Source organism: Propithecus coquereli, unplaced genomic scaffold (assembly GCF_000956105.1).
Source record: "Propithecus coquereli isolate 6110/MARCELLA unplaced genomic scaffold, Pcoq_1.0 Scaffold423, whole genome shotgun sequence".
Taxonomy (NCBI): Eukaryota; Metazoa; Chordata; class Mammalia; order Primates; family Indriidae; genus Propithecus; species Propithecus coquereli.
In genome coordinates, this window is record NW_012149986.1 from 1,107,191 (window position 1) to 1,131,856 (window position 24,666).

Here is a 24,666-nt window from a genome sequence, read left to right on the forward strand (position 1 = left end):
ATGACTGAATTGTGAATACTTAATAATTTGCTATTTTAAACCTTTTTTTGTAGTGGTGGTTTTCTTATTTCATGTTGATTTTTAAACTTTCCTGCAGAAAAAAACCTATGATGAGAAAAAAACGTACCATGAGCAAAAGTTGGATGGTAAAAGGGTGGATGGAACTCTGTCATCTGAGAGCAGCTCAGCTAAAGAGTCACGTCATTTGTCTGTTCATGCTGAGAATACTTTGAAATCAGGTAAAAGCCACCAGCTTTATAGTATGATGCTGGCCTACCCATCTACCCCAGAAATGCTGCTGTTCTTTGTGTGACTGTTGCCGTGGGGTGGTTCACTGTGGCTCTCACTGACGTGAGAGCCAGGAGACCTGGAGCCTGACACAGTGTGAGGGCATCAGACTTCCCTTGCAACTCTGGAGGCCTTTCCTCCCAGGGAAGGGATTATTGCATGGTACCTGTTGCATGGTGGGCTCTGAAGGTGTCATGACCTTGTTTTACACACGAAAAATTTGTCTGAGGTCACATAGCAAGTAGGTGATGACCCCTAGCCTCAAAACATGTCCTTAAATAAAAGCATATTACAGCCACATCCTTTGTACTGTATTTGACCATATTCATTCATGAACTAGCTTCTCTGATGTTCTGTTGGAAGACTTTCAATAGGTGGGAGAATTGGACTATGGTTTCAGTCCCATCCTGAACGATAACTGAACCTGGGCATTGTGGTTACTCAGAGGATACCACGTTGATTTGTGCTGTAGGCATGTCTACTCTGGGCTTGAAAACTCTCATTCTGGCTTGTGGCCAAAAGTTAATGATTCTACATGATGCCTTGTTTTTTTCCCTGTAAATTATTTACTGCTGTCGTTGGGTTAGAGACATAACCTATTTATATGCTAAAACCTTCTGCCAGTTTATTTACATGTATAATTTATATTACTTGGCATATAAACTTTTCTCTTTCCAAAGACTTTACTCACAAACCATCTGGTAAAAGGAAAGATTAACTGTTAACTGTAGTTGCTCTGGCCTTGCAATTAAAGGAGGGGCTTCATGGTGCAGCAGTCTACCTGGATGACGATCCACTGAGTGTCAGGAGAAAGATGGAAAGAGGTTATGAGTTTCGTGCTGCCTGCCTCCAGTTTGTTCCAGCAAACTGAAAAATGGAAAGCTTGTTACTACAGGAAATTTGTTAAGTCCCTTCGAATTTGCAAAACTCTGAAATGTATTTTAAGAATAATTAAAGGCCAGGTGCAGTGGCTCACTCCTGTAGTCCTGGCACATTGGGAGGTCAAGGCAGGAGAATCTCTCAAGGCCAGGAGTTTGAGAACAGCCTGGACAACATAGCAAGACCCCATCTCTTAAAAAAAAAAAAAGAATAATTAAAAATCTCAGCTGTACAATCAGGTTAAGGTGACTATTTCATCAGCCTTAGAATTACAGTCTGGGGATATGTTTCTGAGAATCGGATCCTTAGGCAATTTCATCATCATGCAAACGTAGAGTGTGCTTACACAAACCTAGATAGTATAGCCTACTACACACCTAGTCTATATGGTATAGTTTATTGCTCCTAGGCTACGTACCTCTCAGCGTGTTGCTGTACTGAATACTGTAGGCAATTATAGCACAGTGGTAAGTATTTATGTATTTAAATGTATCTCAGCATAGAAAAGGTATACAGTATAAAAGATAAAAAAATGGTACACCTGTGTGGGGTACTTACCATGAACAGAGCTTGGAAGTTGCTCTCGGCGAGTGAGTGGTGAATGAGTGTGAAGGCCTGGGACACTGCTGTACGCTGCTGTAGACTTTAACAACACTGTACACGTAGGCTACACTGACTTTATTAAAAAGTTTTTTTCTTCAATAATACATTAACTTTTGTTTACTGTGACCTTTTTACTTTATAAACCTTTGAATTTTTTACATTTTTGACTCTTATAAATATGACTGTACAGCTGTATAAAAAATTCTTTATGTCCTTATTCTGTAAGCTTTTTTCTATTTAAAAAATTTAATTTTTTTAACTTTTTGAACTTTTTGTTCAAAACTAAGACACAAAACATACACATTAGCCTAGGTCTACACAGGGTCAGGATTATCAGTATTATTGTCTTCTCCCCTCCACATCCTGTACCACTAGAATGTCTTCAGGGGCAGTAACACTCATGGAGCTGTCATCTCCTGTGGTAATAGTGCCTTTTGCTGGAATACTCTCTTGAAGGACCTGCCTGTGGGTGATGACCACCAGCTTCAAAACATATCCTTAAATAAAAGAGGTGTGTAGCCTAGGAGCAATAGACTGTTTTACAGTTAACTGTTTTTTTTTTTTTTAATAACTAGGAATACACTCTAGAATGATAAAAAGTGTAGTGTAGTAGATACCTAATAAACCAGTAACATAGTAGTTTATTATCATTATCAGGGTATTACACCTGTACATATATGTGCATGTGCTGTAGTTTTATATGGCTGGCAGTGAAGTAGGTTTGTTTACACAGCATGACTACAAACACGTGAGTAATGCATTTGTTGCATTGCATTGTTACAAAGGGTGTGACGTCACTAGGTGATAGGAATTCTTTAGCTCCATTATACCACCATTGTATGTGCAGTCCATCATTGGCTGAAATGTTACGGGGTTCATGACCATACTCCTAAAATTTGCAGTGCATTTTGGTTTCTCTGCATGATGGCCCGACCAGAGTGACTGATACTTCTGGTCATTTATGCTTTACACTTTTGCAAAGGAGAGTAAGAACACTAGCAAAAATAAAGATGTATTGACAGGAATCTCTTGCATCAATATCAATAGACTTTCTATTCTGCAATTTAAGCGTAAGTACTGTATGGTCATCAAATGGTATCTAAATTTTTATTCCTTTTAATTCTGTAATTACAGATGCTTATCATAAACGAACAGACAGGAAATCCAGCATCATTGCAAAGGGTGGATCTGCCTCTAAACCTGAGTTTGAATTTACTAGGTTGGATTTCCCTGAACTGCAGGGTCCAGAGAACAATAATATGTCAGCAGTACAAAAGCAACCCAAGTGGGGACCTGTCTGCTCCACCTCGACGGACATTTCTCTTCTAAGAGAAGTGGTAAAATCATCTACCTTGTTATCAGAGGTGAGTTGAGGATTGGTTTCTTTCACTTTCTCTCTCTCTTTCTCCTCAGTAAATGCCTTTTCAGTTACATCCCTTCAGACACTACACTTTAAATCTTGATGTGGGCTGTGAAGTCCATGGAGCTGGGGAGGCGGTATTGGGGGGAGGCCTTTTATCATGCATGTGGATCACTTTCTCTGTTATTGGAACTGTTTACAGTGAGGCTGTCACACCTAGTATAGCTATTCTTTTAAAAGAGTCACCTAGGCCAGGCGTGGTGGCTCACGCTTGTAATCCTAGCACTCTGGGAGGCTGAGACGGGAGGATTGCTTGAGGCCAGGAGTTCAAGACCAGCCTGAGCAAGAGTGAGACCCCATCTCTACTAAAAATAGAAAAAATTAGCCAGGCATGGTAGTGCGCACCTGTAGTCCCATCTACTCAGGAGGCTGAGGCAGGAGGATCACTTGAGCCCAGGAGTTTGAGGTTGTTGTGAGCTAGGCTGACGCCACAGCACTCTAGCCCAGGTGACAGAGCAAGACTATCTCACAAAAAACAAAAATAAAAAATTAAAGAGTTACCTAATAAACTTGTTTTCATTTGGAATTGTAAAAGGTATTGTGCTACAGAAGGAAAAGGTTCTAGCAAAGTCTAGCTGCTTTGACAGCCCATTCTGAACATGCTACTCCTGGCATTGCATTCTGACAGCACATTTTCCAATACAGAGAAAAAGACTTTTTAAAAAATGGAATAGTAATATTTAAAACTACATAGTGTTTCTTATGAATTTTCCAGGCTTTTTATGTAAATCCCTGTCTTGCTAATGAAACTGCAAATTCAGCAAAAATTATTGCAGTAGGTGCTTTCAGTTTGTTGTCTAATAATTTTAAGTTACACTATATTCAGCATTCAGTCTCAAAGTTTTAGTTCCCCACATTGAGGCATTTTCCTGGGTTGATTTGAGACTTCCGGGAAAAAATGGTATTGGACTAGTAGTCTCTAAAATGGCTTCTGACAAATTTCCACTGAAGAGAGAGGCGGGGTACATGCTGGTAGGAAGGCAAGGAGAAGAAGGATAACAAAACCGAGCTCACCAATTCGCTTACCTCTTGAACTGAGAAAGGATTTCTGTTTCCTGTCCTTGGACTCGTCTTAGATGCCTTAGAAAGACTCAGTAGCAGTGCAGAATATACACCATCGGGTAGCATTTCCTCTGCAGGACCCTTACACTGTTTCACCGCAGTGCCTTCCCGTTAGAGAGATGTGAAAAGTCAGCCAGACTGATGGCTGACTAAAAATCACAGTGGCGTCAGGCAGATGTGTGTCTGCCTCCTGGGCCCCAGAGTGGGTGTGTGCAGTGGCTGAATAGTCATGGGGGTCCCCGTCTTCATCACATGCAGAGTTTCGTGAGTGCCCCACAGACACAGTGCAGGATGCCGTCTGAGCCTCAGGGTAGGTGCATGGGGTGGGTGGGAGCATGGCTGATGCTTTATGTCGAGGTCACCTGTTACCTGTGACTGTTACATTCTATTATATATTCACACACTTTTGAATTATATGTCTGCTTTTTGTTTTAGTTTCCCTTGTAACAAAATTTTTTTCCTGATATTAATAGTGTCTATAAATGACAGAAAAATATTAAGGAAAACAGAAAATATAATTGTCTGAAATTGTACAGCCAAGAGAAAACCATGCTTAGCACTTAATCTTTTTTTTAATGGTCTGTTGTGGGAATTGAAGAGGTTTCCCCTCAACTTGGGATTATAAGCATGAACAGCCCTTTATTTGAATTTGTAAGAACTGTTTTTGGCATTTTTCCCATGTCACTGAATATTTTTTGAAAACAAGTATTGCATTTGATCTCTCATATTGATATGTGTATTTTATTTAACCATTCTTGAACAGGTAAACCATTTCTATTTTTTTATTGGCCTTGGTGAGCATAACAGTTATATTTACTAAAAGAAAGCTATGTTTTAATAATTTTATTTTTTTAGTGGTCTCAGATGTAAGGAGATGGCAATGGGAAAATATGAAGCATATGAATTTTAAAAATTATTTTAAATCCTTTGTGTGCTTAATGGATTCAAATTTGAATTTATCAATTGACTTACCTCTGGCATGGGTCACTTTGAGTTGTCTTTTGATACACTCACATGCCCCCTTCATATACATACATTTGTGCCTTATGTCCAGCGTGTGAGGCAGCTTTCTGTCTCTGTGAAAGGGGGCATGTGCCACAGGCTTACGTTTGTGGACATTTTGGCAGACTGTTTTGGACTTCGGTGTGTGGGCCTAGTGAATGATGGCTTTCTCATGCATGTAGGAGGACTGCAGCTTTAAGAACTGTGTGCTGCAACTGCACTGGCCTGGAAAGTTGCCAGTGGCATATTAAGTTTTTAAAAAAAGGCTGTACAATATTACATATGGTATGATCCCATTATTGGGAATCCATATGGAAATGATGTACAAATGTTTATATCATAGGCAAAGAAATAGAAGGATACTAAGCTATGGACGGTAGATGATTTTTTTCCTGTTAGGACTAAGATTTGGTAGAAGGAAGTAATTTAACTTTTCACATTATAGATTTACATATTTTGAATTTTTAGTATATATTTTGCAGATTTTAAGAATGGCAAGGGAAGCTATATTTTAAAATTAAATGGTTACTTTCAGTTTGAAATAGTAAGAAAATAACTGCTTTGGCTTTTTTTTAGTTAAGTAAACTTTATTTTTTAGAGCAGTTTTAGGTTCACAGCACAGTTCAGAGGAAAAGACAGAGATTTCCCACATATCTCCTGCCCCCTGCCATGAACAGACTCCCTTACTATCAACATCCTGCACCAGAGTGGTGCATTTGTTAGAAATGATGAACCTACATTGACACATCATCACCAACGTCCATAGTTGGCATTGGGGTTCACTCTTGGTGTTGTATCTTCTGCAGGTTTGGACAAATGTATAATGACATGTGTCTGCCATTGTAGTATGATTACAAAAAGTTTCACTGCCCTAAAAATCCTCTTTGCTCTGCCTCTTTATCCCTCCTTCCCCACATCCTCTGCCAACTACCGATCTTTTTATTGTCTCCACAGTTTTGCCTTTCCCAGAATGTCATATAGTTGAAATCATACAGTATGTAGCCTTTTCAGATTGATTTCTTTCACTTAGTAATGTGCATTTAAGTTTCATCTATGTCTTTTCATGCTTGATAGCTCATTTCTTTGTAGTGCTCAATAATATTCCATTGTATGGATGTACCACACGTGTTTATCCATTCATCTACTGAAGGTCATCTTGGATGCTACCAAGTTGTGGCAGTTATGAATAAAGCTGCTGTAAACATCTGTGTGCAGGTTTTTGTGTGGACATAAATTTTCAGCTCTTTTGGGTAATTACCAGGCTGTGCCATGGCTAGACCATATGGTAAGAGTATGTTTAGTTTTCTAAGAAATTGCTAAACTGTCTTCCTAAGTGGCTATACCATTTTTCATTCTTACCTGCAGTGAATGAGAGTTCCTGTTGTGAGTGTTCTGGATTTTGGCCATTCTAATAGGTGTGTACTAGTATCTCCTTGTTTTAATTTGTACTTCCCTGATGACATCTAATGTATTTGCTTTTTAGGGTGAAATGGTGGTGAAAAATAATCCAGATGAATGTGTGACTACTAATGCTGCCTCCAGTTCCCCTTGTATGAGAGGTAAGAGTAGCTACAAAACATTATTTTTAAAAATGAGTTTTATGTTTTCTAAGTTCATTTTTTTTAAGACTAGTCAATTGCAGTAGTGAGAAGAGGGGAAAGAGTAGAATGAGTTTGATCTGTAACTGACTGTGAACAATTAATTGAGGTAATTCACTGCCTCTGGACCAGCCTCTGGAGTTAAAAAAGTTCATTTTTAACTCCAGTGTAATCAGAATGGTTTTTGTTCGAAAGCCTTCTTAAAGACAGCTAACGCATTGTTAGTAACCTAACATTAATGTTAATTTAGAAAATTAAAGTAATTAAATGAGATCCCCCATCCATGCACAAGGAATGTAAAATAAGAGACAAGAATTCCAAATGAAATATACATCCAGTTAAGTGAGAAATTTTATGAACTCAGAAATGACTCCTTCCTTCAGTATTACCTATTCTCAAAAGTTTTTGGTCTTAGGACCCCTTAATACCCTTAAGAATTGAGAGCCCCAAAGAGCTTCTGTTATTTAGGTGAAATCTATCAATGTTTGCCCTATTCAAAGTTAAAACAAATTTTAAAAGCATTAATTTGCTTCAAAGTAACAATAACAAATGTATTATATTTTAACATAGCATATTTTTATGAAAACCATTTTTCAAAATTAAAAAGCTACAGTAGACAGCAGTCTTGCTTTATGGCTGTGCAACTCTTTAACATGTGGCTCTGCAGATCTGCTGTGGCATTGAGCTGCTTTAGTGTCCTCGTCATGCGGCTTTGGAGAACTCCGGCAAGAAAGAGAGGGGGAGAGTGGGGAAGGCAGCTAATGGCATTCGTACTCTTGGGGAAACAGATTCGACTTCATAGACCCCTGAAAGGGTCCTGGGAGCCTCAGGCCACACTTTGAGGGCTGCTGATCTGTGCTGGACTGGCCAGGAAGTAATATATTCAGGGAGAGTTCAGTAGATTCTGCTTTTGAAATTTTTACAGTAGCTTGTCCTAACAGAAGAAATTTTTACAAAACTATTCCACATTTATGTATAAGGTGTTTTCTTTTACGTTCTCATGAGTGATATATATGTGGTTCAGTACAGATGTGTACTTCAGAGGCTGCCTTGAGGACGTGTAGCTGTGTAGTGATGAGAAGAGTCTGTCTTACCCTTGGGGTAGCCACTGACGGCTGACAGGTGTTCACCTGCCGTGTCCTGATGGATGTCCTTTTGTTTTGTCTGCATATAGAGTTTCATGGGCACCTAAGGAGTAGTGTTGCTGTTCTTATGCCTGTGTTCTAAAAGAAATAAATTACCAGTTATTGTGATAGCTGCAGTCTAGTGATCTTTGACTTCTGATGTTAAAGGTATACATCAAGGTTAGTAGGGCCGAAATTTGATCTTTAGCCCATTAATTCCGTGTGTTTGCCACGTGGATGTTATTGTGGATTGTTTTTTAACCAAAACTATTGTTTGTGACTCACTCCCATTTCCCCAAGTTAAAAAAAGTTTCTAGGAAAATAAACCTTACAGGTTAAAAGGGAAAAAATTCAGCATGCATGCTCTAAGAAGAAAAACAAGTTTAATGACTACTGTGGTTTCCAAGAGGATGTTTTGAATGATAGCCTAAATTTAGTAATGCATGTCTGGGTAACTAAGGAATTTCTATTTTACTGTTGAGATTGTTCAACAATTTTGGTTATCTTTGAACAGAGTTATCTTGGACACCAATGGGTTATGTTGTTCGGCAGACATTATCTACAGAACTGTCACCAGCCCCTAAAAATGTTACTTCCACAATAAACTTAAAGACCATTGCTTCATCAGCAGATCCTAAAAATGTTAGTTTATCGTCCTCTGAAGTTTTATCTTCGGATCCTTCCTGCAACAAAGAGAAGCACATTGTTCATTCTGCAAAAAAGGTAGGTATCACTAGAGACAGATAGTAGGATGGTGGTTGCCAGGGACTGGGGGGAGCAGGAAATGAGAAGTTATTTATTAATGGGGACAGAGTTTCAGTTTTTGCAAAAGGAAGAGTTCTGGAGATGGATGGTGGTGATGGCTGCACAACGCCAGTGTACTTAATGCCACTGGACTACACACCTAAAAATAGTTAAGGCGGTAAGTTTTGTTATATGCATTATACTACAGTAAAAAAGATTGGGAAAATGAAGGTGTGCATCACATTTTGATTATGTCGATCTGTGCACTGGATGTTCTCTTTTTGCCCCCAGACCTACCTGTGAAAGTGTTTTGTTCTATACTGTAGTCACTAGTCTGAGTCTGTTACACTAGTATCTTGAAAAAGGACTAGATTGTCAGTCAAGGAATGCAAGTGATAGCTTTTAGGTATGAGAGAGAATATACATTTTAGACCTATGGTCTTAAAATATCTGTGAACCATTTTGAATTCTTTGAAGATGTGCTGGCTTCAGTTTATATTCTGGTGTGTAAAATTGCTGCTGCTTTTCCCCCTAGTCTTTTGTTGAATTTAAATGGCTTTTACCAGTACTAGAGTACTGGTAGCAAATTATTACAATTGAATTCCACATTTTGTGATCATCTGGTGTATGTTAATGATTTTTGGTTAATCGCAATTTATTTACTTACTACAAGATAGCATTTCAGAATAGATTTTTTTCCCTTAAATAATTTTAAGTTGCATTTTTATCGATCCCTAGATCTATTTCTTCAGGAGCTTTGTTTTTTACACTGGTATAGATGTTGTCCTTGATTTTCATTGTGTAAGGATACATTATTTTAGGTTGAAATGTGGTCATGTTTAGTGCAACGGTTTCCTATCTTTTTGAGTGTGAGGATACTTTTTGACATCCAAAATGTCATTAGCCCATTCCATGTCAGTGGTAACTGTGCATTTATGATCTGTTAGTGACAATTATAGCAAAGGCAGACTTGTGCTTAATTCCTCATGGCGCGTATTTGAGAGAGAGTAGTACGCATAGGTGAAAGACCTTCTCTTTTGCACACACACTGAACTTGGCTCTCTGTGGAGTCCTGCTGCCTGTCTCTGGGGCTCCCCGGGTGGCTGGGGACAGACTGGAAAACAGTCCACTGTCTAGCTGCCAGGTCACTCACTGAGCCAGTTTAACATTCGAAGAGTTAACAGATTTTTATTTTCCCAGAATCTTTTTAAAAATTATTTTCTTAAATATAGGTGTAATAAAAATTCATTTTAGAAGAATTCTAAAATAAAGATAAGAAAATTACAAGGCTCTAGTTATGGGAAAGGCCCTCTGTCCAACCCCTTAGGGAAACCTGCACTAACAATCTCTCATATGTCCTGCCTCAGGCTCATGAAAATATAAATGAGTAGAGAGGAATTTCTGTTGTTTTGTTTTTTTTTAAACAAAATACAAGCATTCTATACACATTACTCTTAAAACTTGCCTTTTTCACTTAACAAAATATGGACAGTCCCTCCAGCTCAGTAGATAAACATTCTTTTTAATAGCAGCTGAGGCTTTTACTTCTGAATGGTAACTTCCCACTGAGGATAAAGCAGGGCCCAGAACATACAAAGTTCCTTGCCCGTTAAGAGCCTGCGTTCTACTGGGGAGAGACTAGCTATGCAGACAGATCCAGAACACACCAGATAGCGATGAGTGCTATAACGAGAAAACCAAGCAAAGCCAGAGGCTACAGAGTGAGGGCTAGATAGACATGAAGGAGCAGTCCGAGCTTACCCCAATTCAGGTGTGAGTGTTCGGTGCAAAGGTCCGGGGGCCAAAGCACATTTGACCTGAAGAGAAGCCAGGGGCTGAAGGGCCTGTAGGAGTGATGAGGTCACGTTCAGCAGGTCTGGGATGGGCTCAGACATTGGATTGGAAGGCTCCAGAGGTGATCTGCTGTGCAGACAGATGTGATGTGCAGAGCAGGGACTGCTGGGCTGTGCTGACAGAGATGGCCACCTGGACTTGTGAGGGGAGGTCAGGTTGGCGTCAGCAGGATCGTTAACAACGTGACCTCCTCAAGCTGAAAACTAGGTTCTGTCCAAACCCACCAGTTTTGAAAAGGAATTAGGCTTGTTACTATTATTTTAACAGATATTTTTTCCCCCTTCAGAATTATACTACTGAGTTCTGGCTCTGTAGAAAATGGGGAATGAGGAATCTAACTCTAAATAAAATTGCCATGTGATTATACAATTTTTTATTTTAATTTTGCTGACACATGGTATTAAATATTCTATTGAATGCCCTAAAAACTGCCGATTTTTGCTGTTTTTTTCTTCTAGTCCAAAGCATCACAAGGTAGCAACCTTGAACAAAATGAAGCCTCAAGAAAGAATAAGAAAAAGAAAGAAAAGTCTAAATCAAAATATGAAATCCTGACAGTTCAAGAGCCACCAAGGATTGAAGTACATTTATATTTATTACTCCTGTTGTGTAATGTAATAAAGGGGTCTTTCTTAATAGAAATGGGTTCATACTGGTTTCCTAAGTGAATATCTCCAACATTTTTTTCGTGGTCATTTTCTTAGTGCTAGAGAAAACAGTGGCCGCCCACTCTCCTCACCTCTTGTTTGGCTTCCCAGCTGTCTCAGAGCAGGCACTCAGTGTATGTTTGAATGAATGAATGGTCTGGGGACAAAACTACTTGTATCGGAGTTTAATACTTTGTGTGCCATATTACTAATATTTCCCCTTGGTACCTGTTTTTTTCCTTGCTTTAGAATGTTGGCTTTTGCAGGGCCTCCTTTTCTATCCAGAAATCTTATTATAAAGTGCTTTACTATAGAGAAAAATGTAGAATACCATAGATCCATTGTAGCCCCAGTCAGGAGAATTTCATGAACTTGCAGAAGTGCCCTTGAATTGCTGTCCCATGATACTCCAAGAGTGTAGTGTCCTCTGAGCAGCCAGCCTGGCTTCCGACTGTGTTTCTCATGGACCTGCTTGTTTTCACGTTGCTAAACCAGACCCAGGTGGCCTGGCTGCTGTACAGGCAGAAGGCTCTCAGAGGTGCTGCCCAGGTGCCCAGCTTGGGATCGTGCCCAGCTTGGGATCAAGCCCAGGGCATTCCCACAAACTTGGGGCGAGGCGTACAGTTCCCAAGCCTCTTGGAATATCCATTTCAGAACAACTGGGTTATATGTTGAAGACCTACTACCATGGCAGAGCATTATGGTTTGGGCCAATGAATAATTCATATTTCTGCTTCATGTTTCCCACATAATTCTTTTTTCCAGAGCACCTAAAATACTGACAAATTTACATATGATGTTTTAAAATGATTTAAAATTGTTTTTAGCAGGCCTCTTGCCTTTGTCTCTATTTACTAGCATGGGTTCAGCACAAATTACGTAACATATGAATCTGCTGCATCCAGATCTGATGGGTTCTCTCGTGAAAAACAGAGACTTTTGAAGAACAGGTGCTTGAATACTCTTGTGCCAGGGTGGTCCACGGTCAGTTCTGTAGACCCCTCAAGTGCGCCAAGATCCTCGGTGGCACCCTCTCTCTTTTGGGTCTGGTGTATGAGAACTTTGGTCTTTAAATTTAAAGTTAAATAAAGCAGTTATGTCAGAGTTTCACAGCTATTTCATATCACCTTTGAGAACCTTCGTCGGATCTTATTATATTAAGACAGAAAATATAAGCAAGGAAAAGGTTGCACTTGGCATGTTTGCATTCTCATGATTAATAAAGAGCTAAAGGGGTATGTGGTTTACTTAGGATGCTGAGGAGTTTCCCAACCTGGCAGTTGCATCTGAAAGAAGAGACAGAGTAGAGTCACCGAAATTTCAATCTAAACAGCAGCCACAGGTAATTTTTAGATTGAAACCACAATTGCTTTAGGCTTAACTTTTCTTGCTTAACTAAACTCTTGAAAAAAAAAACTGCTTTCCAGACTTCTTTGTGTACCGAGACAGGTGGTTTTGTTTTGATTCATTCCTTCATGGGAGAACTTCATCCATTGTGTTGAAATAGAATTGCTCTTACACTATAATATGTTATCACTTTAGTAATAAGACTACTGGTAACTGCAGTTGGTAAGTCAGAAAAGAGGGGGACAAACTGCCTTATGAAACTAATTGAAAGAAAAAAAAGTTGATTCAGTTTATTTAGGAAACAGAATTTCTTCGCAAGGCAGTAATGTCTGACGGAAGAAAAATAAGAGAAGCACTAGAATTTTATTCCGTGCAGTCAAAACAGAAGCCAAAGGGGAGGTGATTTCTCCTTGCATCCTCTCCCTTCCCTAGAGATTCAGGAGGGAGCTTGTGACTCATAATTTAGATGGGGAATTTCCATACTTTTAACTATTTATTCTTTTAACGTGTTCATTGTCATTTTGCCTTTTAAAGGAGGGAGATTATTTTCACATTTATGAAAAATAAAATTCTAAACCTTTGTGTAAATTAACTTTTGACTCACATGTGATGATGTGCTCACCTTGCATCCCTGCAGCAGGTCTCCTTGCCTGCCTTTGTTGTACTGGGTGCCCTGCCCTGACATGAGCCCTCTCAGCCTGTAGGGTTTTTGGTGTCAGGGAAGAGAATACTCAACAGGAGAGTGGAATGGAGGTGCTGAAGCAAACAGAACACCATGCCTTAGGATGTACCACAGGCTTCTGTGTACACTTGTTTTTAAGAGATGGGGTCTCACTCTGTCTCCCAGGCTGGAGTGCGTGGGCTGATTTTAGCTCACTGTAACTTCAAACTCCTGGGCTCAAACCATACTCCTGCCTCAGCCTACTGAGTAGCTGGGACAACAGGCGTGTGCCCCTCGTATAACTTTTTATATGGCCTCAAAACCCAAATCACAACTATTTCAAAAATAACTTGTTTCAAGTATATCAAACTTTTTGCCTACATTAGTATTTCCTGCTGGGTATGATTTGGGCTTGTGTAGACTTCTGGCCATATCGCTATGATTTCATGGCTGTTTGTTGGTTCTTGGAGGCAGTTAAAAAGAGAATGGTGCTAATGAAGTAATAGTACTAACCAAGTAGCCTCACACACAGACTTTCGTAGTCAAAGACTTTATGCAAGCCCTGGTGTCTTGTCTAGAGGTGTACACTGTTAACTTGTAGTGGAGATGTAGACAGAAATGTAGGCGATTTAATATAAACCCAGTGTTCTGAAAGAAGAAGGAAATAAACAACCATGGTAATACTGGCAGATAATGTGGGATTGATTTTTTTTTTACTTGAATTTTTTTAATTTTAAGATTTTTATAGTCTCTAAATCTATTTCATTTTATCTATAATTATATGAATTTTTTGTAAAATGAAAAGCACATTTTGTGTAGCACTATAATAAACGTATGATTTTTGAACTTTTTAGGATAATTTTAAAAATAGTGTAAAGAAGAGCCAGCTTCCAGTACAGCTGGATTTAGGGGGGATGCTGACAGCACTGGAGAAGCAGCAGCACTCCCAGCATGCAAAACAGTCCTCCAAACCAGTGGTGTTCTCAGGTAAGAGTCTTTTCATCTCAGGCACGTGGCCGAAAGTCTTTTTCAGATAGATTATTTTCTAATATTTTCTCTTGTTATCAAAAGTTATTTATATGTAATCAAAACACTGTGGTTCTGAAGTAAGCATAGACATAGACCTATGGAGAAGAACTGAGAGTCCGGAAGTAAACCCATGTATCTATGGCCACCTGATTTTTCACAAAGGTGCAAAGTCCATTAAAAGAACAAAGAACAGTCTCTTTAAAAGTGATGCTAGGAAATCTGGATTTCCATATGCAAAAAAATAAAGTCATATCCTCTACTTCACACCACAGATAAACATGAACTAAAGGCCAGGTATGGTGGCTCAGGCCTGTAATCCTAGCACTTTGGGAGGCTGAGGCGGGAGGATTGCTTGAGACTGGGAATACAAGACCAGCCTGGGTAACATATCGAGACCCTATCTCTACAAAAAATGAAGAAAAAAGAAAAATTAACCAGGCATGGTGGCATGCGCCTATAGTCCTAGCTGCTTGAGAGGCTGGGCCAGGAGGATCGCTTGAGCCCAGAAGTTTAGGTTGCAGTGAGCTGTGATTGTGCCACTGCATTCTAGCCCACACCACAGAACCATCCCTCGCAGAAAAAAATTGAACTCAAAATGGATCAATGAGCTAAACACAAGAGTTAAAACTATAAAACTCTTAGGAAAAAAACGGGTAAATCTTCATGATGTTGGATTAGGCAGTGGATTTTTAGATGTGTCACCAAAAGCATGGGCAACAAAAGAAACATGACCTCATTAAAATTAAAAACTTCTGTGTACCAAAGGACATGTCAAGAAAATGACAAGATAGCTTATAGAATGGCCAAATCATATATCTGATCAGAGGTTAATATCCAAATATGTAAGAACTCCTACAACTCAATAACAAAGATAAACAATCCAATTAAAAAATGGGCAAAGGACTTGAAAAGACATTCTCCAAAAAAGACATACAAATGGCCAATCTGCACATGAAAAAATACTCAACATCATTAGTTATCAGGGAAATGCTAATCATACCACTTCCCACCTAAATGGAGGACTATAATCAAAAACACGTAACAAGTGTTGATGAGAATGTGGGGTAATAAGAACCCTTGTACACTGCTGGTGGGAATGTAAACTGGCAGCCCCTGTGGAAGACAGTTTGATAGATGGTTCCTCGAAATGCTGATAAATGCAGAGTTACCGTGTGATCCAGCAATTCTACTCCTCAGTACTTGCCCCTCAACATTAAAACACTCAGACACTTGTATGCCAGGGTTTATTGCATTATTCACAATAACCAAAAGGTGGAAACAACCCAAATGTTCATCATGAACATATAAATGAATAAACATTCGTGGTATATTTGTACAGTGTAATATTCAGCCTTAAAAAGATAATTCTGGCCGGGCGTGGTGGCTCACGCCTGTAATCCTAGCACTCTGGGAGGCCAAGGCGGGCGGATTGTTTGAGCTCAGCAGTTCGAAACCAGCCTGAGCAAGAGCAAGACCCCGTCTCTACTAAAAATAGAAAAATTAATCAGACAACTAAAAATATATAGAAAAAAATTAGCCGGGCATGGTGGCAGATGCCTGTAGTCTCAGCTACTCGGGAGGCTGAGGCAGATGGATTGCTTGAGCTTAGGAGTTTGAGGTTGCTGTGAGCTAGGCTGATGCCACGGCACTCTAGCCCGGGCAACAGAGTGAGACTCTGTCTCAAAAAAAAAAAAAAAAAAAGAGATGAATTCTGATACATTCTACAACATGAACGAAACTTGAAAACATTATGCTACATGAAATAAGCCAAACACAGAAACACAAATACTATATGATTCCACATAAATGAAATATCTCGAATAGGCAAATTAATAGAAAGCAGATTAGAGGTTACCAAGGGCTGAGGGGAAGAAGAATGGGGAGTTATTCTTAAGGGGGAGGACGGTGTCAATTTGGGGCATGAAAAAGCCTTGGAAATAGTGGTAATGGTTGCACAATATTGTGAATGTAATTTATGCCACTGAATTGTGCACTTAAAACAGTTAAAATGATAAATTTTATGTCATGCATTTACCACAATTAAAAAATTTTTAAATTATTTAAATGTGATTTTTAAGAAATAGATCTTAATAAAAGATGAGGAGTTTTCCACTTGCTGTAATGACATTGTGTAGCTGAAAATCTCCTTATCTTTCTGAGCACCCTGTGTTCCCCAAGATCTCTACTGTGCGGGTTAGAAAGCTGCAGTCCATAGACAGGGACTGCCCGCCTATGCACAGGGCACCGCTGGGAGCAGTGTCATGCCAGCACTGGTGTGGCTGTCTCTTTCCTCTGACACATCTCTTAGAGAAGGATGTTTTTCCTTTTGAAGCAGTTTTTTCAAAGCACTACATTTAAAAAAAAAATAGGTACCCAAGAAAATTGATAAAGAGGCTTTTATTTATATTTGATTGGGTTTTGACTTTTGTCTTTGAGATTCCTGGTAGTTAGTGAAGAGGGAAATATGCCAAGTTTTATGGTTTTAATCCCAGAAAGGATCAACTCACTCTGGCTCTTTGGGAGGTGGAATTTTTTTACCTTGAAAATTTTCAAACATCCAGAAAAGCTAAATAAATTGTACAGTGAACGCTCTTGTACAGGTTCCAGGCACACCTTAGGATTACTGTGTGAAAACCGCTTGGGATGGAATCAGGGGGTTTAATAAGCATGTTATAGGATGTTTTGTTTTGTCTTTGTTTTTTACTTTTTTATTATGGAAAATTTGAAACCTAAAAAATAGAATGTGATGTGTCCATTGCCCAGATTCATCAATTAACATTTTGCGAGTCTTGTTTGATCTGTTATCCTACTTTTTTCCCTTAAAGTATTTTAAAGCAACTCACAGGCATCATGTAATTTCACCTATAAACACCTCAGTATCTCTGATAGTGATTTTTTTGACTCACCCTGCCATCATCCTGCCTAACAGTATTGACAATGATTTCTTTTTAAAGAAAAAACAAACTTGTTTTTCTCTATACACACTCACAAACTTTATTTCTAACACCAGTTGTGTGGGTTTTTTCCCACAACAGTTCTTGGGTAGATATCCACTGGGTGTCCTACAGTATAACTCAGGACACTGACTGTTCAGAGTTAATGCAGACTCCACAGGTTAAGGGGTTGGTCCCACAAAATTGCCCCTACTTCAGATGCCACTTGCAAGTCCAGGTTGTCACCTATGCTTCTGACCAACCAGCTATAAATTGGGGGTTCCCAGGACCATCTCTTGAGGTTTGATAATTTGCTGGAATGGTTTCATGGAACTCTTTTTGGAAAATAGTTTGTCCCTCCAGGCTCACCACCCTCGGAGCATCTCCATGTGTCCCCCCACCACCAAGCTCTCCAAACCCTGTTACAGGTTTCTATGGAGGTTCTATTATGTAGGCATGGTTAAATTGTTAGCCATTAATGATTGTGCAACCTCCAGCTCTTCTCCCTTCCTCAGAAGTGGGGCTGAAAGTTCCAACCCATTGTCACTTGGTTGGTTCCCCTGGCAACTAGCACCTAATCCTTAGGCTATCCCTGCCACCAGTCTTCTCATTACCATACAAAAAGACACCACTTTGGTGATGCCAAGGGTTTTAGGAGCTTTGTGCTGGGAAATGGGGGCAGAGACCAAGTATATATTTCTTGTTATGTCATAATCTGGTATCTAGTCTGTATCAAAATTTTCTTGATTATCTCATCGATTTTGGCAATTTTATTCATGTCAGGATTCGTGGTTTCATACATCACATGTCAGTAATTCTTATATACACCAAAGCTTAAGACTACTGCCCCTTACGTAGTCTTCCCTAAAAGTTGCCTCTTTTAGCTCATCTTCTGCTTGGGCCTGGAGTGCTGTCACCACGTATTAATGTTTTCAGCAGTCTAGGTGCTTTAGTGAAAGTCGATCATCTGTGGGGTAGCTGTGGGCAAAGGCAGCCTTTCCTTCACAGTTAGCTTTGGGCTTCACTCTATGGATCACTCTGTGGAAATTGCCTTAGCCTGGACACTTCAGAGCGGGTGTTTTGACTAACCTATATCACCCTTAGAAAAGTCTGGAAAGTGCTCTTCCAAACTCGGATTTTGAAGAATGTAGCTTCCCGGGGAGCCTGTAGGGAAGTGTCTTGTTGCATGATGTTCTCACCATACTTCATAGACGTATTTGGTGTTGAGTAGTTGAAAATTGAGGAGAGGTCACCACTCTCAGTGACAATAGCTCTCACACTGTTAGTATTAAATCATAACTAGCAGGGAAGTTATGTTAAATCATAACTAGAGGGCAGAGTCAACAATGTTTAGGTCACTTCCGGAGGTAGGATTTTATCATTAGTATGTGTTGGAATAGAAAAGGGAGCTAAAGCAGAGACTGGTTTTATACCATTGAGATATTTTATGCAGACCTTTTAGATGGAGTCTACATGAAATAAGCAGTTTAACCAAGATGGAGGGTTCTCAATCAGAACAGATTTTTGAATAGTTCAAGGTAGTTGGTGAGGCTGGGATTTTGACGGTATCGAGATGTCATTTTGGCCAGAGATTGCAGGAATGCCCAAATCCTGATGCGCCTATCATCTTCCCTTCTGAGTTCACTAATGGAACCGTCCTTACGAGGAAAAGTAAAAATTAACAAAACAGAATTCAGGGTTTTTCATTTTTAGCTGAGCCAGTGCCACATATCCCTAGTCAGGGCTTTCTAGCTAGAACACAACTTAATTCAAAGGCTTCCTAGGGGTTTTTTGTCTGTTCCCGAGCCCAATTCAGGTCTTCCCAACTGGTTGGCCAGTTAATGAGGAGGAGGAGGAGAAGAGGCTTGCTTACCAGCAGCATAGGGAATAGATAGTTTGTAAGGTGTGTCTTTTGTAGATAGCGGATGCTTCCATCTTTCTTTATTAATTCAGTCTGACAATCTGCCTTTTGAGTGGGATATTTTGTCCATTTGTATTTAATATAATTGTTCATATGGTTGGATTTATTATATCTGCTGTTTCACTATTTTTTCTGTTTGTCTCATGTTATTTGTTCCTTCCTCCTCTGCTGCCTTTTGTGTTAAATAGTCTTGAACTATGCTTTTGATTCCTTTGTTGATTTTTTTTTTTTACTTTAGTTTGAAAAATTAGGTTGTTCCAGGGATTACAATATATATCTTAATTTATATATTGGAGAAACTTTACTATATCTCCATTTTTTTCTTCCCCCTTTGTGCTGTTGTTAACATATGTTACATCTAAATATGTTAAAAAACAAATAATATAGTGTTGTAATTATTACTTTGCACAGTCATATCTTTTAAAGAAGTTAAGAGAAGAAATGAGGGAGAAAATTTATATTTACCAGTTTTGTATTTATGATTTTTGCTTTTTTTTTTTTTTTTTGAGACAGTCTTGCTCTGTTGCCCTGGGTAGAGTGCAGTGACACCATCATGGCTCACTGCAACCTCAAACTCCTGGTCTCAAGCTATCCTCCTGCCTCAGCCTCCTGAGTAGCTGGGACTACAGGCACACGCCATGACGCCTGGCTAATTTTTCTATTTTTAGTAGAGATAGGCGTCTGGCTCTCACTCAGGCTGATGTCGAACTCCTGAGCCCAAACGATCCTACCCCCTTGGCCTCCCAGAGGTGCTAGGGTTACAAGCGTGAGCCACTGTGCCTGGCCAATTTTTGCTGTTCTTTATTCCTCTGGACTCATTTGCCATCTGGTGTCCCTTCTGTTAGTATTTCTTCTGAAAGATTTCCTTTAGTATTGTTGACACAAGCTCTGCTAGCAACAAACTCTCTCAGTCTTTATCTGGGACCATCTTTATTTTGCATTCATTTTTTGAAGGATAGTTTTGCAGGATATAGAATTCTTGGTTTATCTTTTTTTCAGGTCTTTGAGTGTTATTCTACTGCCCCCTGGCCGCTTGTTCTTGATGAGAAGTCAGACACTGTTATTCTGCTTTATGCGATGAATTATTTTTCCCAGGCTGTGTTCCATGTTTTTTGTTTTGACCTTCAGTAGTTTGACTGGGATGTATATAGGTATGAATGTCTATGTTTATCCTACCTGGGTTTGGTAGTTGTTTTTAGCTCTGTAGATTAATGCTTTCACCAAATTTGAGACGTTTAGGGCCATTATTTTGAAAATTTTTGTCTTTTTCTCTCTCCTTCTGGGACTCCCACTATATTTATTTGTATGCTTGATGTTACCCTATAGGTCTCTCAGGCTCTGTCCATTTTTTTCAGTTTTTTTTTGTATCTTTTCTTTAAGTTAGATCATTTCTATTGATTTATCTTCAAGTTCACTGATTTTTCTACCATCAAATCTCTGCCAAGCCCCTCTTCTTTATATTAATAATTTCTATTTATTGAAATCTGTGTTCATTTTTGTTCTAATAATTGCCTTGACATGTTGGTCTGCTAAGTCCCACATCTGGAGGCACTCAAAAATAGTTTCTGTTAACTGCTTTTTTTCTTGAGTGTGGTTCATTTCTTGTTTTTTTGAATATATCAAATTTGTGTTGAATACTGAATATTTTGGAGCAACCCTGCATTCTGATTTCTTTCCTTGGAGAGGAGTGATGGTGATTTTTTTTTTTTTAAGTAACTTGTGTGATCTATTAATAAATCTGAAGTCTGCCTTCCCCACAGTGTGCAGCTGCTGATGTCTCTGCTTGGTTATTTTGTTTGTTCTTATTTTTTGCCTGCCTTTCTAGGGTTACCCTATGTCTGCACGCAGAGATGGGTCAGAGGCCATGCTCCAGCCCCCACTTTTTGTTGATAGCTGTGTGTGACCTGGGGGTGCCTTCAGCCCTCAGGCCAAATTCAAGTTTGCCTCGTGCTCAGTCTCCCTTGGGCCTGCTTGTGGACTCTACCTTTGGCTGGGTTGTGTGGGTGGCTGGGAATTGCTTTTGCTGGGCACCCTGCATGCACCCTGTGGCCAGCCAGGATGTGTGGAAAGCCCATCCTTACAGCGAGTCTTCCCTGGACTCCTCCCTGTAAGTCCCTGCTGGCCCGCGGTCCATTACTTGTCCACATGAGATGGCAACCTTAGGCTGGCCTCGCTGCCTCACCCTCCCTGTTTGCCAAAGTGGCAACTTTAAATGACCACACTCAATCTAGCAAGCCCCTTCTAGCAGAGCTAGGGCAAGAAGTGGCCTAGGTAGGAGGCAGGCAGAGTCATCTTGGGTGACTTGTGCAAGTTAAACGCTCCGCATGGAAACAGGGAATTGGACAGGTGAGATTTAATGGGCATACCGATTGACAAAACACCAATTATTTAAAAGACATATTCTGAAATTAAAGGAGGTTGGGTTAAATACATCTGGAAAAATATTGATAGTTGTTGAAGCTGGACAGTGAGGCTCATGGGGGTTTGTCGTTTACCATTTTCCCCTCTTTGGTATATGTTTGGAAATTTTCCTAATTAAAAAGTAGGGGAAAAAGTATACAAAAATAAACTATTTCCTTTAAACAGTTACTGAGGTATGGAGTCAAGCAGAACAAGAGAATTAAATTGAAATACTCAGTGGTAATCACAGAAATTCATTGACTGTGTGGAGAGATTGCCCCCAACTGCCCGTGGTGGGATTTGGGAAAACACGTCGTGTCTAGAAACTCAAGAGACTCAACTGGAAGTAGTATGGGCGTCTTTAAGGGCCTTGTAAGATAGTAATAGATAGAAGGTACACACACAGAAACCAGGAGCCGGCTTCTGCAAAGGCAGTGCCAACTGAAGCGGTGGTGGAGAGGGACTTGTTCACAGCTGTAATAGTGAGTAGCAACCACCTTAGAACTATCCTTAGTCAGAAATGAAATCCACAAAATGAACAGACTTTGCTGAGAAACAGGAGAGTTGATTACATGGATAGGAAGGTAGATCTTCTTAAGTTTTTGATATTTTTTGGGACTGCATCCAAAAGATACTTAATTTCATTAGAATCACTGCCAGTGAAAAGAATGTGTAAGAGATTGTTTGATGAAGATGAGAAGGGTTGTGGGGACAGGTCAGGGGGGTCATGGGGGACTTCTTCAGATACCCTGAGACAGTTCCAGGTGAGCTGTGGCCCGAGAGCTGGGCAGGGCCACTGGGAGGTGACCTCGAGGCATCTGTCCTTTTGTGTTTCAGTTGGAGCGGTGCCAGTCCTTTCCAAAGAAGTCTCCTCAGGGGAGAGGGGCCGGCGCTTCAGTCAGCCGAAGACGCCGCACAACCCCTTGGACTCCAGTGCCCCTCTGATGAAGAAAGGAAAGCAGAGGGAGGTCCCCAAGGCCAAGAAGCCAACCTCACTGAAGAAGGTGTGCTCTTAGAGTTTTTAGATTGTAAGGTTTATGTTACTCCAACATGTCGTCTCAAGATGTATCAATGATTCCCAAACCATCAGTGCCTCACCCTCCTGGCCTGACGTGACAGAGCGTGTGAAGCAGGGAAGGCTTCAGCTACCTTAGAAAGGAGGAAAATCTTTTCTCTCTTTTTTACTTTTAACGGTGCAATGACACAGACTGAAAACCAGAAATGGAGGGAGTTTCATTTTCCTTCTTCACACGTTCCACCCTCATCCCACCCCTGCTGATTAGAGCCAGTGAACGGGGCACACTTCCGTGGACAGTTGCACATGTGCCTTTGGTTAATTCTTACAGCAGCCCCATGGTATACATGCTTGGGTGACCGTTGGGTGGCAGAACTGGCTTCAAGGCCCAGGTGTCTGCCATGTGTCTGCTCTGCACACCTGGGAGGAATGTGCTGCTCTAGGCCGGGTGAGGGTTGGGCCAGCCTCCAAGACGGGAGCATGTGGCCACTCTGAGGGCACACAGGCGAATTGCCAACATGTTGAACTTGGGCCGTTTGTTTTGCAGAAGTGCTTATTATCTCTTAAGTACAGATATTTAGGTGTTTCAATCCTTGATTTAATTTTGAAGATTATTTTGAAGGAACGGCAAGAGAGAAAGCAGCAGCGTCTCCAGGATAATGCTGTGAGCCCAGCTCTCACCAGCGACGAAGGGCAAGATGGAGAAAGTGGTAGCAATGACCAGGCCCCCGAGCAGGTGGACCCCTCAGGTACCGACTCCTGTTTGCACCTGAAAGAGTACTTCTGACTAGGGCAGCCATGAAAAGGATAAGCTGTGCCAAGCAACCTGTCCGGGGCAGTCCTTGCACCTTTGTGGTGAAAGGGGGTCAGCTGTTAGACATCAGGGGCTGTGGACAGTGTTGCATGTGTGTCTCGGAGGGCACAAGCACTTGCTCCTGTTGGCCATTGCTGGGGGCAGGTTTCTTTGGTAGCTCCTGCCGAGCGGGTTGCCCAGTGTTCTGGTTACACCACTGGGGGTGTCGCAGGTGCTCCCCATCCCCGCCAGCCCATGGGCACTGTCTTTTGTGTTTGCCATCCCAGTGGGTGTAGTGTACATTTTTAAATTCCTTCACTTGGCAATCTGATACTTGGCTTGCATTTTGGTGGTTTGTAGAGGTAACAAGGTGGGGAAACTAAAAAAATAAATTTGGCCACTGAATCGCACACCTAAAAATGGTAAAGTGGTAAACATTATATGTATTTTACCACAATAAAAATTATTAGCAAGTAAACATTGGAGGAGAGGCACACATCCAGGCCTGTCAGAATGCTGGCATGACAGTCTGCGCCCTTCCCCAAGCGTCCCCAACAGTTTTTGTCGTCCTCTGTAAACTTCTCAGTGTTGTCTGTGTAGGCTCTGGTCGCATCAGTGCCACTGCCCTAGGCCAGGCCTTCATTGTGTGCACGCAGCCCTGCGGAGGTCATAGAATGACTTTTTCCTCTGTGAAGGTTCAGCGGGGACGGATGAATTGGTCTCCTCCACTCCTGCGGTCGAGGGCAAGTCAGAAGAGCCACCAGGCGCAGAGCTCCAGAGGGATGCGGAGGCCAGCCACCTTGCTCCCGACCAAGCTGCCTTCCCCAAGATCCACAGCCGTAGATTCAGGGAGTGAGTGAGCCCCTGCCTGCCAGGGACTGTGGGAAGCGAGGGGCGCTTAGTTTCGATTTGGCCTTGATTGCTTCCACCCTTACAATGCTGGGTACCATAAACCCGTGTGGTTGGGCCACATTGCACTTTAACCCTCATGGTTGGAAGTGGCCAAGCACCTCGTTCTATGTGTGTTCGGGGCGAGCCTAATCATCGTATCTGTGTCTGCTCCCACTGAGGTTTCTGTCCTGATGACAATGGAGGGAAGTGCCTTTAGTCCAGATTCGAGGTTGGGAAGTGAGTGGGGAGGTGATGGCACATGACATTGGGCCCCCCTTGGTGGTTTAATTCTTATGTAATTTCTTAGGGGCAGAATTCTTTTAACCTTGTTTGCTTGTTCTGCCTTCTCTCCATCCCACTTTTCTTTCATAATGGTCTCTCTAGGTGTTTGTTTTCATGATGGGGAGATGCATGGGGAAGTGGCCAAGACAGGGACCTATGGCAAACTGTGGCAG

At 40.8% G+C, this 24,666-nt stretch overlaps 1 protein-coding gene across 4 annotated transcripts in view; it reads left to right on the forward strand.

Moving 5' to 3' along the window:
• SECISBP2 (SECIS binding protein 2) overlaps positions 1–24,666 on the forward strand; it is a 41,355-nt gene that overhangs the window by 8,099 nt on the left and 8,590 nt on the right. For 2 of the 4 annotated variants that reach the window (XM_012653567.1, XM_012653568.1), the window contains exons 4-13: positions 98–239; positions 2,905–3,134; positions 6,738–6,813; positions 8,491–8,699; positions 11,033–11,155; positions 12,474–12,563; positions 14,084–14,216; positions 22,350–22,516; positions 23,138–23,276; positions 24,016–24,172. In XM_012653567.1, the coding sequence (XP_012509021.1) occupies positions 98–239; positions 2,905–3,134; positions 6,738–6,813; positions 8,491–8,699; positions 11,033–11,155; positions 12,474–12,563; positions 14,084–14,216; positions 22,350–22,516; positions 23,138–23,276; positions 24,016–24,172 (1,466 nt within the window). The remainder of the gene's footprint in view (positions 1–97; positions 240–2,904; positions 3,135–6,737; positions 6,814–8,490; positions 8,700–11,032; positions 11,156–12,473; positions 12,564–14,083; positions 14,217–22,349; positions 22,517–23,137; positions 23,277–24,015; positions 24,173–24,666) is intronic. The other 2 variants (XM_012653569.1, XM_012653570.1) reach the window with 2 other exon arrangements.